Source organism: Phodopus roborovskii, unplaced genomic scaffold, assembly GCF_943737965.1.
Source record: "Phodopus roborovskii unplaced genomic scaffold, PHOROB, whole genome shotgun sequence".
Taxonomy (NCBI): domain Eukaryota; kingdom Metazoa; phylum Chordata; class Mammalia; order Rodentia; family Cricetidae; genus Phodopus; species Phodopus roborovskii.
Genome location: NW_026126636.1, coordinates 8,454,639 through 8,469,662, shown reverse-complemented (window position 1 = coordinate 8,469,662; position 15,024 = coordinate 8,454,639). Strand labels below are relative to the sequence as shown.

Sequence of the window (15,024 nt, the reverse complement as noted above, 5' to 3'; positions counted from 1 at the left end):
TTGGGGATCAACATTTATCGGCATTAGAGAGAACAACAGGGCACGCAAGCTGTAAACCCTGCAGTAGCTGGGGAGGGGCGGTGGGGACGAGGAAGAAAGGAATCCTGCCTTTTGAGTGAGGGTTAGCAGTGGAGGTCTGTAAGCTGATGCAGAGGAGTTGGGTCTAGGTATGGTGGCACACCCATTTTCTTCTAGCACTCAGGAGGCAGGAGCAGGTGGACATCTGGGTAAGTTTAAGGCCAGCCTTCTACATAATGAGTTCCAGGCTCACCTGTCTCAGAAGAGGGGCAGGGGTGAGGGGAAACTGGAGAGCACTGGCTGTTGTTGCAGAGGACCTGGGTTCCCAGCACCATGTTAGTAACCTGCAGGTACACAACCATCTCTAGCTCCAGCTTCAGGGGAGTCAGGCGCCCCCTTCTGGCCTCCTCAGGCACATGCATATGTTCAGGCAAAAGAAAGTCTTCAAAGATAGAAGAAGAAAAAAAAAAAAAATAGTTGGGGCTGTTCAGGGAACCGCCTGGAGTGTCGAGGAAAACATGCTTAGGAGTTTGGTCAGTATTCTGAGAGAGAGAGGTGAAAAGGAAACATTAACATTTTAGTTAGAACTCAGACGTGCAAGCAGGCTCAGCAGCGAGGACCTGCGTGCAGCTGCCTGTCTCTTTCTCTGTTTGCAGCCCATGTTTGCCTGGGTGCTTGGTATCGCTCTGGCTGTTCACTGTTTAGGCCCTCCTCCTCCGTGGTCTCTGTGCTGAGTCCTCTGCTCTTGCTAGCCTGTGCTCAAGGCTTCAGTCCACGCTGTCCTCCTTTTGGTCGCTTCTTACTGTGGCCTATGGGTGCTTCGCCCACAGATTATCCAGCTGACTCCTGTGCCTGTGAGCACACCTAGTGGTCTGGTGCCACCCCTGAGCCCAGCCCCAATGCCGGGACCCACGTCACAGCCTCAGAAGGTCCTGTTACCCTCTTCCACAAGGTGAGTCGGGTTAGGCCCCTTTCCTCACCCGGGGCCAGACCAGGGCTGGGGCAGGGGCAGGGGCAGCCCGCCTCACCCTGCTCCTCCCCTTTCCTCTCCCGTGGCAGAATCACTTATGTGCAGTCAGCAGGCGGGCACACTCTGCCTCTGGGTACCAGTCCTGCGTGCAGTCAGGCTGGGACGGTGACCTCATACGGGCCCGCCAGCTCTGTAGCTCTGGGCTTCACGTCGTTGGGGCCCAGTGGCCCTGCCTTCGTACAGCCCCTGCTCTCAGGTGAGGGCTGGGCTGGCCTGGGGACTTGGTGGGGTCGAGACCACGGCGGACCCTAACTTGGTTCCCCCAACTTGGTTCCCCCGCCCCTTCTCTGTTTTCCCAGCAGGCCAAGCTCCGTTGCTGGCTCCTGGCCAGGTGGGAGTGTCACCTGTGCCTAGTTCCCAGTTGCCTCCTGCCTGCACAGCCCCTGGAGGTCCTGTCATAACAGCATTTTACCCTGGCAGCCCCGCACCCACCTCAGCACCCCTGGGCCCACCTTCCCAAGCTCCTCCAAGCCTGGTCTACACTGTGGCCACCAGCACCACCCCGCCTGCTGCCACCATTCTGCCCAAGGGCCCACCAGCCTCTGCCACTGCCACTCCAGTCCCCACTAGTCCTTTCCCTAGTGCCACAGGTGGGTGTCGGGGGACTTCTGGGTGCGGTTTGTGAGTTGGAGAATCCAGGCAGTCAGTCGGCTTCAGTGAGGCCTGGCTCAGTAGACGTCCCTTTCCTTACCAGCAGGCTCCATGACCTACAGCTTAGTGGCTCCCAAGGCTCAGCGGCCCAGTCCAAAGGCCCCCCAGAAGGTGAAGGCAGCCATCGCCAGCATTCCCGTGGGGTCTTTTGAGTCGGGTGCCACTGGGCGGCCTGGACCTACACCCCGACAGTCTCTGGAATCTGGTGCGGCCCGAGAGCCAGCTGCCCCAGAATCAGAGCTTGAGGGGCAGCCCACACCCCCAGTGCCCCCGCCCCCACCAGAGACCTGGCCTCCTGCTGCCCGGAGCAGCCCCCCACCTCCCCTGCCTGCTGAGGAGCGACCTGGCACCAAAGGCCCCGAGACCGTGAGTATGGCTGGGGCGCTGCGCTAGAGCTGGTCTCGCTGCTTGCCACCTTTACCTGTTCTTTCCCTCACGTCTCCTGCCTGTCTGCTCTTGCCTCATCCTGTGTGGGGTCTGCATTCTGGGTATTCTGGCCTTCAGGGGCCAAGGGTTTGTCTCATTTTTCCTCTTGTTTCTGGTTGTTACTGGCTCATGGTCTCCCCTACCCCCGCTCCCCTTTTGAGTTCTGGGTTTCTGTAGCCTAAGCTGCTCTAACACTCACAGCAGTACTGAGTGCTGGTGATCACAGGCATGAGCCCCCATTCCTTTCTTTTAAACGGCAATACTTCTAAGCCCAGTGCTTTTTTGCCTGTCCCCACCCACCCCAGGCCAGCAAATTCCCCAGCTCATCTTCAGACTGGCGAGTCCCTGGGCTGGGCCTGGAGAGCCGTGGGGAGCCTCCTGCTCCTCCCAGCCCAGCGCCTGCTGCAGTCACAGTGCCCGCTGGCGGCGGCAGCGAGGGCAGTAGTGGCAGAGCAGCTGGGGACACACCCGAGCGCAAAGAAGTGACTAGTTCTGGGAAGAAGGTGAAGGTGCGGCCCCCACCCCTGAAGAAGACCTTTGACTCTGTGGACAAGTGAGCAGGGGCTGGGGCCCTGGAGGACTCCCTGGGGCTGCTGGGAGAAAGGGCGGCTGCAGGCTGGGACCAAAGAGGTGACCCTGCTGGCCCTCCAGCAGGGTCCTGTCAGAAGTGGACTTTGAAGAGCGGTTTGCTGAGCTACCCGAGTTTCGGCCGGAGGAGGTGCTGCCCTCACCCACCCTGCAGTCTCTGGCCACCTCGCCTCGGGCCATCCTCGGCTCCTACCGCAAGAAGAGGAAGAATTCCACTGGTAGGCAGCCCTGGCTCCTAAGCGTGGGGTGTGGGGTGGGGACAGGGGACCGGGGCACCTCCACTAAAGCCCAGTCTGCTTGTTCGGCCAGACCTGGACTCGGCGCCTGAGGACCCCACCTCACCCAAGCGCAAGATGAGGAGACGTTCAAGCTGCAGCTCGGAACCCAACACCCCGAAGAGTGCCAAGTGCGAGGGTGACATCTTCACCTTTGATCGAACAGGTGCCAGCGTTTAGGAGACCAAGGGCTTCCAGGAGTGGTGGTGGGGGCAGGCTCAGTCAAGACTGACCCCGAGAAAAGAGTCGGCAGGGCTTGGTGATGGCGGGGGGCTTGGTGGGCACTTGGTGATGGCGGGGGGCTTGGTGGGCACTTGGTGATGGCGGGGGGGGGGGGCTGAGTGACTCCGCCCCGTGCCTGCACAGGCACTGAAACTGAGGATGTGCTGGGGGAGCTGGAGTATGAGAAAGTCCCCTACTCGTCACTGCGGCGCACCCTGGACCAACGCCGGGCCCTGGTCATGCAGCTCTTCCAGGACCATGGCTTTTTCCCATCAGGTGAGCAAGGCTTATATTATACTCTTGGGAGTCACTCATGGGGCCTTGACCACAAATCTCACCATCTTTCCATCCCCAGCCCAGGCCACAGCAGCCTTCCAAGCCCGCTACGCAGACATCTTCCCGTCCAAGGTGTGTCTGCAGTTGAAGATCCGGGAGGTTCGACAGAAGATCATGCAGGCAGCCACTCCCACAGAGCAGCCCCCAGGGGCTGAGGCCCCCCTCCCCGGACCACCCCCCACTGGCATGGCTGCTACTCCTGTCCCCACTCCCAGCCCTGCTGGGGGCCCTGACCCCACCTCTCCAGGCTCGGACTCTGGCACTGCCCAAACTGCCCCCCCACTGCCTCCACCCCCAGAGCCTGGGCCTGGACAGCCTGGCTGGGAGGGGGCTCCCCAGCCCTCCCCACCTCCCTCTGGCCCCTCCACAGCTGCCGCAGGCAGGTGAGAGGCTCTTGAAAAGATCCCAGAACCCACAGTACCCCCCCTCAGGATATGGACAGTATGCAGATGGCAGGAATTGGGGGCAGACAGTTACCTCCTCCCCAGTAAGCCATTTTGTCCTTTCCAGTTTGGCGTGGAATATGACCTGTTCCCCCTTGTATATATTCCCTCCCTTTGCTGGGGGGGGGCAGCTGAGGGGCAGCAGGCGCAGCCTCCCTCCACTGAGCTCTTGTGCATACCCTGAAGCGTGACCTTCAGAGCTTCTCACGTGTACTTTATGCAGAGCGGCTCCTGTGAGGGCTGCGAGCTGGAGGGTAGTGTGAGCCTCGGGCCACAGGGAGATGCCTGTGGAGTGGTGGGGAGTTCATGCACCCCCCTTTTCCCCCAGAGGGGCTGGACTCAGGTTAGTTTGGGGTGGGGGGGGGCTCCTGCACTTTGCCACAGGCATGGGGAGGATTTTCCCCACCCTCTGCCCTCCCAACTTGGGTTGTACTTTCTAAGAAGGTGATTTCCCCCTTCCATTGACCCCGTTCCCAGAACAAAACATGTTGATCATGTGCAATATTTCTTACTGTGCCGAGAAGCCGCAATGACCGAGATTAAAGCTGTTTAACACACCTATGGCTGCTGACTTGTTTCTCAAGTACTGTCTTCACACTCCTTTTCCCAGGCGATCATGGGGCAGTTCCAAGGCTGCCACTGTGCCATCAATATCCTGTTAGGGTCAAGGGACTTTGGGCTGACATCTTTGCCTCTGCTGGGAACTGTGCCCACCTGCCTGTCGGACAGGCAGCGGTTTGGTAGACAGACAGCCACTAGAGGTTATCAAGTTAGTTTTACTCAAACATTCCAAGAGGCAGACCTCAGGAGGCCATTTGGAGCAACCACTATCCTCAGTAACCAATGCTGCTGCCAGCAGACAGGGTACCTGAGATAGACTTAGCCTCTTGTGTGCAGGGATTAGTTAGTTAGTCCTGGAGGGTTAGGGTGTAGAAGGTCAGGGCGCCAGGAAGTTCGCATGTATCAGCTGGGGCAGCTCCCTGAAGGGGCAGTTTGGGGGTAACGGTGAGATGTGATGGTGTGGGAACACTGTTGCAGAGATTACCAATGGCAAACTGGCTCCACCCAGAACTTGCCCGAAGCACACTACTGAAATTCAACTGAACCAGAATGTCTTGATGGATTAGTGATGCCCGCTTCAGGTACAAATTGAAACACCCGCATTAACTGCAGGGTCTAGGATCTGGCTGATGGCACTACACAGACAAGCCTAGCCATAAAGAAAGAAACAAGCAAGAGCAGGAGAATTTAATGTCATGGGAAGACACTTAGGGTGTGGTCTCGGGCAGGGGGGTGCCCTGGCCCTGGTCTTGGGCCAGCAGTCGAAGAAGCAAGGAGTGCAGGGCCCGGCAAACAGGCGTGTACCCCAGACGGCTCAGATGTAGGTAATCGTACATGTCATGGTGGCTTATGGTGCCGTCAGAGTGCACAAAACCAGGGTCTGCATCTAAGAAGTGGGCTCGGGGGTGCCCAGCTAATGCTGCCCGGATCAGCTCATTTACCTGTCGGTTTTTCTCCCGAAGTGGGTTGGGGTGCTGGCCCCTTGGAAGCAGGCCCTGAGGAGGGGACACAAAAAGTTGTCAGGATCAGCGTCCCTGAGCCACACTGTCCACCCGGTACCAGGGGCTTCTGAGCTGGAAAACTGTTTAGGGTAAGAACAGTTCTGAATACCATGTCCATTTGGTAAGAACCTTCCAGGTGGCAGCCTGTTTCCAGACATCACATCACTCGTGAAAGACATATGCCAATGGGCAGTCTCTTTCAGAGGTGAAGCTTCATTTACTCCAGGACCGCCTGACAATTTTTGAGTTTTCTAACACTCAAAATACCCAGCATTCCTCAAAATACCCAGGGACCAGGCTAACGCATCCTCACTAACAGCCGCTCTTTGAAGACAGAGTCTCTATGCAGCCCTGGCTGTTCTCACTGCACAGACCAGGCTGGCCTGTGAACTCATGGAGATCTGCCTGCCTCTGCCTCTGCCTCTGGAGCACTGAGATTTAAAGTGTGAGCAATCACACCCAGCTCACAGTCTCAGAGAGTGGAAATCTCCTACCAGACACTTTTCTGAAGAGCGGAGGTGCCTTCCAGAAGTGCGTCAAGTGTAGAAGCTACTTCTTGGGGGCCCCACATCATAACCACACTTCTTTTAAAGACGGGGTCCCTCAATCTATGTGATCGTCCTGCCTCAGGCCCTAGAGTGCCACAACTGCAGCTATTTGCCGCCGCCGTGACCGCTGCCACTCTTCCCTTCCCATCCTCCCCACCCTCCCCTCGCTTCCCACCTCTCACCAGCACAACCACCCGTGCCTGGGGCTGCAGCTTGTTCACGAGTTGTACGATGGCTTTGATGCCACCCGTCACCTGCTCTGCCGTGTGGCTGTGGTTGTTGGTGCCCACCCAAACCACTACGATCTGTGGAGAGAGCGGCACGAACCAACAGTGAGGAGCGGGCAGACGCAGTGTTCACTCGCCGCCACCCACGCCTTACCCACCTTGGGCCGGATGTGTTCCAGCTCCCCGTTCTCCAGCCGCCAGAGTACATGCTGTGTGCTGTCCCCACCAATGCCGAAGTTAAGCGCGTGCAGAGGAGAGAAGAGCTCCCGCCAGATCTGTGGACAAGGAGTGACGTGGGCGCTGGCCACCAGCATGTGTCTAGGTGGCAACTAAATGCTTCTATGGATTACCCTTACTTTCTGAACGAAGTCTGGTTAAACCTCATCTCAAACTCCAGCAGAGAAAACTTCATTTCATAGAACCTATTAGTGTCTTGCTTTAACCAAAACCCTACAGAAATTACGTTCATTTATAAACATCCTGTCTGCTTGAGCAACACGTGGAGCTAACAGCAATAGAACGAACCTCACTGTGAAAAAAGCCATTGTCTAAGCCTGTCTAAGCAACGATTTTATGACTGACGGTCTTTGCAGAACACCATTATAACTGACCTTCACTTTCTGTAAAGCTATTACAACTTCGTGTAAACCCAATAGGGGATGCGCTCTACTTTAAAAAACCTCACCGTAGGCGATCTCGAAAGAAAGCCTCAAATTTAAGTCTTGACATAGCCAAACCCAACCCGACAAACTCTAGGCACACACTTTACTCTTGGCAAAATATTGCATTTACAGGAGACTGTTAAGGTCCTGCTACCATGGGCATTTCTGTACCCCATTACTTTGTCTGGCTCGAGTTCTGGACCCAAAAGTGCTAATGAGGATGCATGCGTGGATGAGGAAAGAGGAAAGGGTCAGCCCTCACCTCACACTGGTGCATTAGCTGGACCAACGAGTCCCCGATGAAGACAACTTCTGGTTCCTTGTCTTTGCTGTCTGCCACGAATCGATGGTGCTGCAGGGAAACCAAGGCGGAGTCACTGGCACGCATGCTCCAGGTCCCGCCCCACCCGCCTTGCACAGGCTGGACAATCAAAACCCGGCTTCCCACTGAGGTGAAGATCAGAACGCCACGAAGAAGGGGTTCTCTAGAAGCGCCCGTCCCCTACGTCCCCAACCCTGGGGACCGCGTGGGGTCACTCACCAGAGACATCCAGCGCCCGTCGCCCTGCACGTCCTGCACAGGCGTGGGCTTGCTGGCCGGGTTCTCTTCTCCGCTCATCCTCAACACCGCAGCCCCTGCCGAAGAAGAGTGGAGTGCGCCCGGGAACGCTGTGCGAGGACGTGGATCCGCCACGCCCACCCCTACCTCCCGGGCCAACACAATGGGCCGTCCCGCCGCGCTCGCTCGCGCGCAGGGCGAGGGCCAAGCACCGACGCAACCTCCTCTAGGAGGCAGAACGGGAAGGAGTCCTCGCTCCCCTCCCCCGGCGGAGGCCGCGCGATGGGCTCGTCTGTCGCTTCCCGCCGGGACACCCCCTCCCCCATCGCGGTCACCAGCCGCCCAGGGCAGGGGCAGGCGAGACCACGCAGCACGCGCGGCGAGGGGTGGGAGACGACGGACAGACGACCCGGAGTGGGAAGGGGCAGCGTACCTACCTGAAAAGCAGACGAGGAGCAAGGACAGCCTAGCGCCACTTGCTCGGGGGAGGAGATCATTTGCTGCAGGGCCAGAAAACTCCGGAAGAGACCACCTACAGGGGTGTGTGTAACCCATTCACGTGGGAGAGGGAGTGGACGGGCTCATTCCTGGATCCCCGGAGGGGGTGACTCGTAGGCACCGGAGGAGGGACGCTCCCATTTCCTACGGGTGCAGGGGAACTTGAAAGGAAGCCGGTCCAGCTGGGCACTGGTGGTTCACACTTTTAATCCCAGCACTCGGGAGGCAGAGGCAGACTGATCTCTGAACTCGAGGCCAGCCTGGTCTACAGAGCGAATTCCAGGACAGCCAAGGCTACACAAAGAAACCCTGTCCCAAAAAAACCAAAACAAAGAAAAGGAAAGGAAAAGAAGCTGGAGATGAGAGGCGTCTGCAGAAGCACCTGAGTGGCTTTGCGGGGACTTCTCTGCTTAAAGCTAGAGACGTTTGTTTTGAATCCCCTGGATGTCCTGGCGCTAGTATTAATGGGTACCACCCTGCCAGGCCCAACATTAGGGTTCTCTCTCTCTCCCTGTCGTTTTTGTAGTTGTTGTTTTTCTGAGGCAGTCTTACTATGTGGCTCTTGGAACTCTCTATGTAGACCAAACTGGATTCGAACTCACAGCGATCCACCTACCTCTGCCTCCCGAGCGCTGGGGTTAGGCCCAGCTTCAGCATTATTTCTGATGGTATAAAATCTCAAACTCATACCGTTATGTGTTCGAGGCAGCACAGGATCTTCGAGGAAGACAGAAGGTGCAAAGAGAACAGAAATTGGAGATGGCCGAAGGGCCCAGCCCAGGTCCAACCTGGCTCCTGCCCAACAGATCATCTTGCACCTCGGAGGCCTCTGGTCCTGTCTCTAAACACGAAATGCCACCTCCGACTTCAGTTGTGTGGGCCCGGATTCTAAAACCCATATCCGCACCCAAGGCAATTTTCAGTCATGTCCCGTGTCCGTGGCTCTAATCCCAAACTAGTGCCAAACCCCAGTGTTTCTCAGATTCCCAGAGTGTCACTCTTCCCTAAATGGCCTCGTTGATTTCCTGCAGCACCACCTACAGGTTGGAAGTTCACATCTACTCATTTCTTCCGGTTAGGTTGAAGATTTTTATTTATTGTGTGGACCTGGCATGAAGGCAATAATGAACACATAGTGTTTGTGGAATGAATATTAATTACATGAACGGGCCGGATGCTCGCTGTACCCGTGTGTTGAGGAGGAGAGTGTCAGACATGACGGTGAAAGGCCCAAGACTGAGGGTTTGGGTTTTTCTAGAACATGGCTCTTTTTCTCTTTGTATGTTTGGAGCTGAAGATGACTCTCCATACTCCGGCCTCTACCATAATGGACAGGGCCTCTTAAGCTTTTTCTGCTTGAGCCCCACCCCAAGACAGGAGGTCTCCCTACATAGCTTAGACTGCCCTGGCACTCGTTCTGTAGAGCAGGCTGGCCTCGAACTGGCGGAGATCCACCTGCCTCTGCCTCCCGAGTGCTGGGATTAAATGCTTGTGCCACCACTGCCGGGCACTCAACTGGCTTTTGGTTTTTAATTTCCAGCACTTGTTTCTATAAGGGGAGGAAACTTTTGTGTATGGTGAACATGTTGCAATTGATACCATATAGTCTAGGAATAACTAGTGCTCGTCAGCAGTGTGTAGTTCAACCATGTACACTTACATGTTCCTGCCATGACATATTTTGTTTTGCTCGTTTTTGTGTTTTGAGACAAGGTCTATGTAGCTAGTCCTGCCTGTCCTGGAACTTGCTATTGTAGACCAGTCTGGCCTTGAGTTCAGAGTTCTTCCTTCATAACGTTGCCATGAAAGACTCTTGCCACCACCACAGGCTTGGAGATGCAAAATGGCTAAGCGCTGTTCGAAACATCTTAGATTTATTATGTTTGATTTTGTTGTACTTTCAGAAACCTTTTCCAGTTACCAAACTTTTCACAACCCCCCCCATTGTCATGTAACCCCATATGAGCCTGTGACCTAGAGCTCAGTTCCAGAAGCCATGTGAACTACTAAAGATCAGAGAAGCAGAAAGAAAGGGCATGTATAATCATTAACATTTCAGCAGGGATAGACACTGGCAAGTTTAGTTTGATGTGAAAGTCTGAGGGCCAGCTGCGGTGAAGCAGACCTGCAATCCCAGTGCTTGAGAAGTAAAGGCTGGAGAAGAGAGTAGTTCCAGGCTACCTGAGGAAAAACTAGATAGAAAAACTAAAAACTAGCTGAGCTGGGAGACAAGAGCCAGCTAAACAAAACAAAAGTAAAGCTAAAAAACGTGTGAGGGGACGTGTAGACAGATACATTGAAGGCAGAGAAAATTCCTGAAGGGAGTGGAGAATCAAAACTCATATAAATACGATGGTCCATTCCAACCTTCTACAAACCGTATGGGGAAGTACTATTATCACCGGATTTTACGTATTAGGAAGTAGGTGGGAGGTAGTGGCATAAACCTTTAATTCCAGCAACTCGGGAGGAGGGAGACACAGGCAGATGTCCGTGAGTTCGAGGCCAGCCCGGTCCACAGGGCGAGTTCCAGGGCAGCTGAGGCAACACAGAGAAACCCTGTCTCAAAAAAAACAAAGCAAACAAACAAACAAACAAAGGAAAAAAAAAAAAGAAAAGAAAAGGGAATAGGCTCAGAGAAGTCACAGAGAGCCCCAGTGAGCGTGGGGCCTCGCGCCTCCCATTTGGACTGGTGGGCCAGTAGTCCAAGCCAATCAGCATCGAGTACGGGGGCGGGCCTGGAGGGGGTGGGCGGGGCTAAACTGTCGCTCTGGGTGCCTCGTGCGTCTCTTGGGCGGGGAGGGGGCGTGGCAAGGGGCGCGCATGCGTGCGGCGGGCGTGCCTGCTGGTTTAACCCCGCAAGCAGCACGCACGCTGCAGGGCGGCCAGGAGCGCGAAGGAAGGCACAGCTTCGAGGCGTGCGGCCCCGCACGGAAGGAGCCATTACTCTCCACAGCCACGTGGGGGCCGGGCGGGGTTCGTTAGGAGAGAGACGGGTGAGGCACCCCTCCCCCACCCGGTCCCCACCACCCCTACCCAGCTCCTCTCCCGGCCTGCCGAGCCGCCCGCCCCTTGTGCCCGACGTCCTGCCCAAAGCAGGCCCCGCCGCGTCTCTGGGTGCCGGCGTTCCGGCCCCCCGTCGTTACCTCCTCACATTTAAGGTCTCCTGTAGCCCAGGCTGGCCGCAAACGTCTCACGAAGTTGAGGATGACCTCGAGCTGCCGGGCTTCGTGCCTGGCCTGCCCGCCTTCGCCACCCACCATGCGGGCTCCTCTTCCTGCCCTCACTCACTGTTTCCGTTTCCTGTGTCTGGCTGTACCTCCCCCGAGCCGCGTAGTTCCACTCTGTCCCAGATCTGTCCCGTTCTAGTCCCCTCAGAGTTCTGCACTTGCTCCCGATCTTATTCCCAGCTTCCAGTTTTTGTGTCTTCCTTTCCTTTTTATTTTTTTTAATTAAAAAAAAAAAAAGATTTCTTTAAATACAGTAGGGAGAAGGGGGAAAGTATAGAATAGGCCAGTCTGTAACTGACTGAAGATCAATTAAGATAACTGACTACCTTCAGACCAGCCCAAAATGCTTTTCTTCCTTTTTTTTTTTTTTTTTTTTTTTTGGTTTCGAGACAAGATATCTCTGTGTATGAGCCCTAGCTATCCTGGAACTAGTTCTGTAGATCAGGCTGGCCTCGAACATCTGCCTCCTGAGTGTGCCACCCACGACCTGGCTGTGTAGCCTTAGCTGACTTCAAACACATAATCATCCTGCCACAGTCTCCCAAAGGGGGATGGATATAGGATATAGGCTTGGTCCATCTTCCATCTTTATTTACTTACTTGTTTTTTTGTTTGGTTTTGGTTTGTTTGTTTTGAGGGTTTCTCTGTATAGTCCTGGAGTTCACTCTGTGGACCAGGCTGGCCCTGACCTCACAGACATTTGCTTGTGTCAGCTTCCCAAGTGCCAACACCACCTCACTCATTTCTTTTTAATATACATGTATAAAAATATACAGTAGTGGTCAGTGAGCAGAGAAACATAGGTTCATGCAGTTGTTAAGCAAGTACTCTACCACTGAATTGTAACCCTAGCTTTTATTTTTTCCGTGATCAGGGTTTCATGTGTGCAAACTCAGATTTTTTTCTCTTAAGATTTTTAAAAATTTTTTTGTGGTGTGTGTGTGTGTGTGTGTGTGCGCGTGCGTGCGTGCGTGCGTGCGTGCGTGCGTTGGGGGTTGGTATGGAGAATGTGAGTGCAGATGCCTGCAAAACCCAGAAGACATCAAATCCCCCGGAGCTAGATTTAGGCTGTAGGGCACATCTGAAATGTAGGTGCTAGGAACTGAGCTCGATCCTTTGAAAGAGCATTGAGTGCTTTTAAAGAGCTGAGCCAGCTCTTCAGCCTCTACAACACAGACTCCTTAAAATTTTTATTTTTTAGGCCTGGCAGTGGTGGCACATGCCTTTAATCCTAGCACTCGGGAGGCAGAGGCGGGTGGATCTCTTGTGAGTTCCAGGTCAGCCTGGTCTACAGAGTGAGTTCCTGGACAGGCTCCAAAGCTACGCTGGTTGGTTTTGAACTCACTCTATAACCTAAGCCTGCCTTAAACTTTTGATTTTTCTGCTCCTGCCTTCCTGAACAGATGGGAGTGGAGGCCTGCACTGCCAGGCCTGGCCATCACCTTTTAACTGTTTTTCCATGTTCTTATTCCCTGTTACTGTGTTTCCCTTTTCTGATCTCTTTTCCTACTGTCATTACCTGGACCTCATTTTGGAGTCCTTCTGTGGCCAGGCCTTTTCAGTGGCTCACTGTCTACTTTTTCTCACCTCTCTAAATAGTTTTCTTTCTTTGCCCTGACCGTCTTTTCCCACTTAGCTACTGTCCCTGACTTATCTGTATCTGATGACCACCCTGCCTTTTAGGACATCATGGACCCTTGGGGACGAGTCCCCCAGCCTTTCCAGCAGCTTGAGAAACCTGGTCGTATCCGTCGTCGCAAGACTAGGAGGGAGCGAAACAAGGCCCTAGTGAGCAGCCATCGGCCCCTGGCCCGACAGGATCCTTCCCTGTCCAGTCGGGAGCCGTCTGCAACCCTGCAGGATCGTGTGGCCTCTGCAGCCCCCAAGCTTGTTGTCATAACGCAGGGCAGGTTGAGCCGGGAGCACCGGGGTCTCTTCAACCATGAAGTGAAATCCCTGGATGTGGCCCGGCTGCTTAACAATGGCTCCTTGGAACCATGTAACCCCCCACTCCCCACCAAGTCTTCCTGCAGCCCAGTCAGAGTCCAAGAACCAGCCACACCGTCAAGAGGCAAGGAGAACCAGGTACCAGGAGGCTCAGGCTCAAGCCCACCGAGTTCCCCAGAGCTCCCTGTGTTGGGACAACTGTTGGAGGAGCTGCAGTGCCAACTGACTCTGCCCCAAGCCTTTCCCAGGAGGAGCCTAGTGCAGGAATCCAGAGATGCCATCATAAGAACCTTACAGGGCTGCCATGGCTGCGTGCCTGATCTTGCCATGGTTCTCCGAGGTTGCCAGTCACCTTTGCCTGGTGAGTCCACGTCCTATCTCTTCTCCTCCCCTTTCACTTCTCTGCTACAGTTCAGCTGATCGCCATACTTCTTTCTTCTGTGCCAGAGATGAAGCCTAAGGCCCCCGTGAGACAGAGGACGACACCTTCGGTTGTCAGCGTTCCTGAGCATGCTTTAAGGGAGGGGAGGCATAGGACTCAACAGGGGACAAAGAGGTTTAGCTTCACCACACCTCATACTTGCCGAAGCACCCCTTCACACAGGGTGAGCCTACTGCCGCCTCCAGACCACCAACTGCCATTCTTGCCCTCAGTATCTTCACCATCTGGGCCGGCTTGGGGTCCCCCAACAGCTTTTGATATGCTGAAAAGCATCTGGCTCATAGCCACACCACCCCCACCTCAGCCCCTACCCCAGCCGCCATCACCCTTGTTGCCCCAAACATCTGCCTTGGACTGGAGCCCCGACCCTCCTGCCTCACTACGAAGCCTCTCCTGGGTAGTGACTCAGAGAAGTCCAGAGGCTTGGTCCTTTCCCCCAATGAAACTGTACTGAGGAGGCTCTGGGCAGGGTTGGGGGGCAGGCATCCCATACTCCCAGTCACATAATAAAACACCTTCTTGGTCCTCTTGATTTTCAGTGAGTGGCTGTCTCAGAAAAGCACATTTAATATTGTTTTTTTTTTTTTTTAAATTATTTTTGGTGTTGTTTTGTTTTCTGAGAAAGGGTTTCTCTGTGTCAACCTGGCCGTCCTAGAACTTACTCTGTAGGCCAGGCTGTCCTGAACTCAGAGATCTGCCTGCTTCTGCCCCCAGGGTAAAAGCAGCTTTCTTTAGCTGTGAATTCTAAGGCCACGATGGATAAGTGTATCCCTTGTTATCTTGCTGGAGCCTGCTAAATCAGCAGGAGAGGGTGCATGCCCCTTAGTGCTTGGGATGATGGAGACAAGAGGGAGTTCACAGTTATCCTTTGTTTGAGCCGGCCTGGACTATGAGTGCAGTAAACCCCAACAAACAACTTTCCCTTCTAATACACACAGTACATTAATAATCATTCCAAGGGGTCACGTGGTAAAAACTTCACACTCCGAGTTTTCCTGTGCATTTATTTTCCCTCCCTCTCCCTCTTCCTCTCCCTCCCTCCCTCTCTCTCTCTCTCTGTGGTTTTGTTTGTTTTTTGAGATAGTCTTCCTGTGGTAGTCCTGGATAACCTGAAATTTGCTATATAGACCAGACTGGCTTAGAATTTGGGGCAATCCATCTCCATCTCCCAAGTGCTGGAATTAATTTCTTAGGTCATGCCTCATCCCAGGAATTTTATTTATTTGTCATTTTGAGAATGTAATTTAGAACTACATGCATGCTAGGCAAACATACTACCACTGAGCTACATCCCCAGCCAGAAAGCTTTTTGTTTGTGGCTCTTTGCTTTTTGGTTTTGTTTGGTTTTGTTTTTTCAAGA

General features: G+C 54.4%; 3 protein-coding genes across 13 annotated transcripts in view; 2 read left to right on the top strand and 1 right to left on the bottom strand.

The window, feature by feature from the left end:
* The window catches only part of Cic (capicua transcriptional repressor), a 37,540-nt gene extending 32,994 nt beyond the window's left edge, over nucleotides 1-4,546 (top strand). For 6 of the 10 annotated variants that reach the window (XM_051207485.1, XM_051207484.1, XM_051207482.1 and 3 more), the window contains 9 exons: nucleotides 849-970; nucleotides 1,078-1,244; nucleotides 1,348-1,638; nucleotides 1,743-2,065; nucleotides 2,431-2,678; nucleotides 2,777-2,931; nucleotides 3,023-3,154; nucleotides 3,355-3,486; nucleotides 3,566-4,546. In XM_051207485.1, the coding sequence (XP_051063442.1) occupies nucleotides 849-970; nucleotides 1,078-1,244; nucleotides 1,348-1,638; nucleotides 1,743-2,065; nucleotides 2,431-2,678; nucleotides 2,777-2,931; nucleotides 3,023-3,154; nucleotides 3,355-3,486; nucleotides 3,566-3,933 (1,938 nt within the window). In that variant the 3' untranslated portion in view covers nucleotides 3,934-4,546. The remainder of the gene's footprint in view (nucleotides 1-848; nucleotides 971-1,077; nucleotides 1,245-1,347; nucleotides 1,639-1,742; nucleotides 2,066-2,430; nucleotides 2,679-2,776; nucleotides 2,932-3,022; nucleotides 3,155-3,354; nucleotides 3,487-3,565) is intronic. The other 4 variants (XM_051207481.1, XM_051207480.1, XM_051207478.1 and 1 more) reach the window with 4 other exon arrangements.
* Nucleotides 4,547-5,220: 674 nt separating this feature from the next.
* Pafah1b3 (platelet activating factor acetylhydrolase 1b catalytic subunit 3) lies at nucleotides 5,221-8,117 on the bottom strand. 2 transcript variants are annotated; one of them, XM_051207516.1, is made up of 6 exons: nucleotides 7,985-8,117; nucleotides 7,530-7,624; nucleotides 7,251-7,340; nucleotides 6,485-6,601; nucleotides 6,282-6,404; nucleotides 5,221-5,545 (listed from the first exon to the last, which is right to left on the bottom strand). In XM_051207516.1, the coding sequence occupies exons 1-6, from the start codon at nucleotides 8,100-8,102 to the stop codon at nucleotides 5,258-5,260; spliced, it is 831 nt and encodes a 276-aa protein (XP_051063473.1). In that variant the 5' UTR covers nucleotides 8,103-8,117; the 3' UTR covers nucleotides 5,221-5,257. The 2 variants fall into 2 exon arrangements, with proteins under 2 accessions (XP_051063473.1, XP_051063474.1); XM_051207517.1 differs by lacking the exon at nucleotides 7,985-8,117 and adding an exon at nucleotides 7,769-7,786.
* A 4,705-nt stretch (nucleotides 8,118-12,822) lies between these two features.
* Nucleotides 12,823-14,157, top strand: Prr19 (proline rich 19). Its single transcript, XM_051207527.1, has 2 exons — nucleotides 12,823-13,583; nucleotides 13,670-14,157. Exons 1-2 carry the CDS (start codon nucleotides 12,965-12,967, stop codon nucleotides 14,116-14,118), a joined length of 1,068 nt encoding a protein of 355 aa, XP_051063484.1. The 5' UTR covers nucleotides 12,823-12,964; the 3' UTR covers nucleotides 14,119-14,157.
* The last annotated feature ends 867 nt before the right edge of the window (nucleotides 14,158-15,024 follow it).

Bases quoted from the DNA above. Each gene is read 5' to 3' on its own strand.
- Pafah1b3 (XM_051207516.1), bottom strand. From the start codon at position 8,102: ATGGGTTACACACACCCCTGTAGGTGGTCTCTTCCGGAGTTTTCTGGC. The intron at 7,625-7,984 runs GTAGGTACGCTG...CTTCTTCGGCAG, and splicing joins GCTCCTCGTCTGCTTTTCAG to GGGCTGCGGTGTTGAGGATG. The intron at 6,405-6,484 runs GTGGGTAAGGCG...CTCTCTCCACAG, and splicing joins TGGAACACATCCGGCCCAAG to ATCGTAGTGGTTTGGGTGGG.
- Prr19 (XM_051207527.1), top strand. From the start codon at position 12,965: ATGGACCCTTGGGGACGAGTCCCCCAGCCTTTCCAGCAGCTTGAGAAA. The intron at 13,584-13,669 runs GTGAGTCCACGT...CTTCTGTGCCAG, and splicing joins TTGCCAGTCACCTTTGCCTG to AGATGAAGCCTAAGGCCCCC.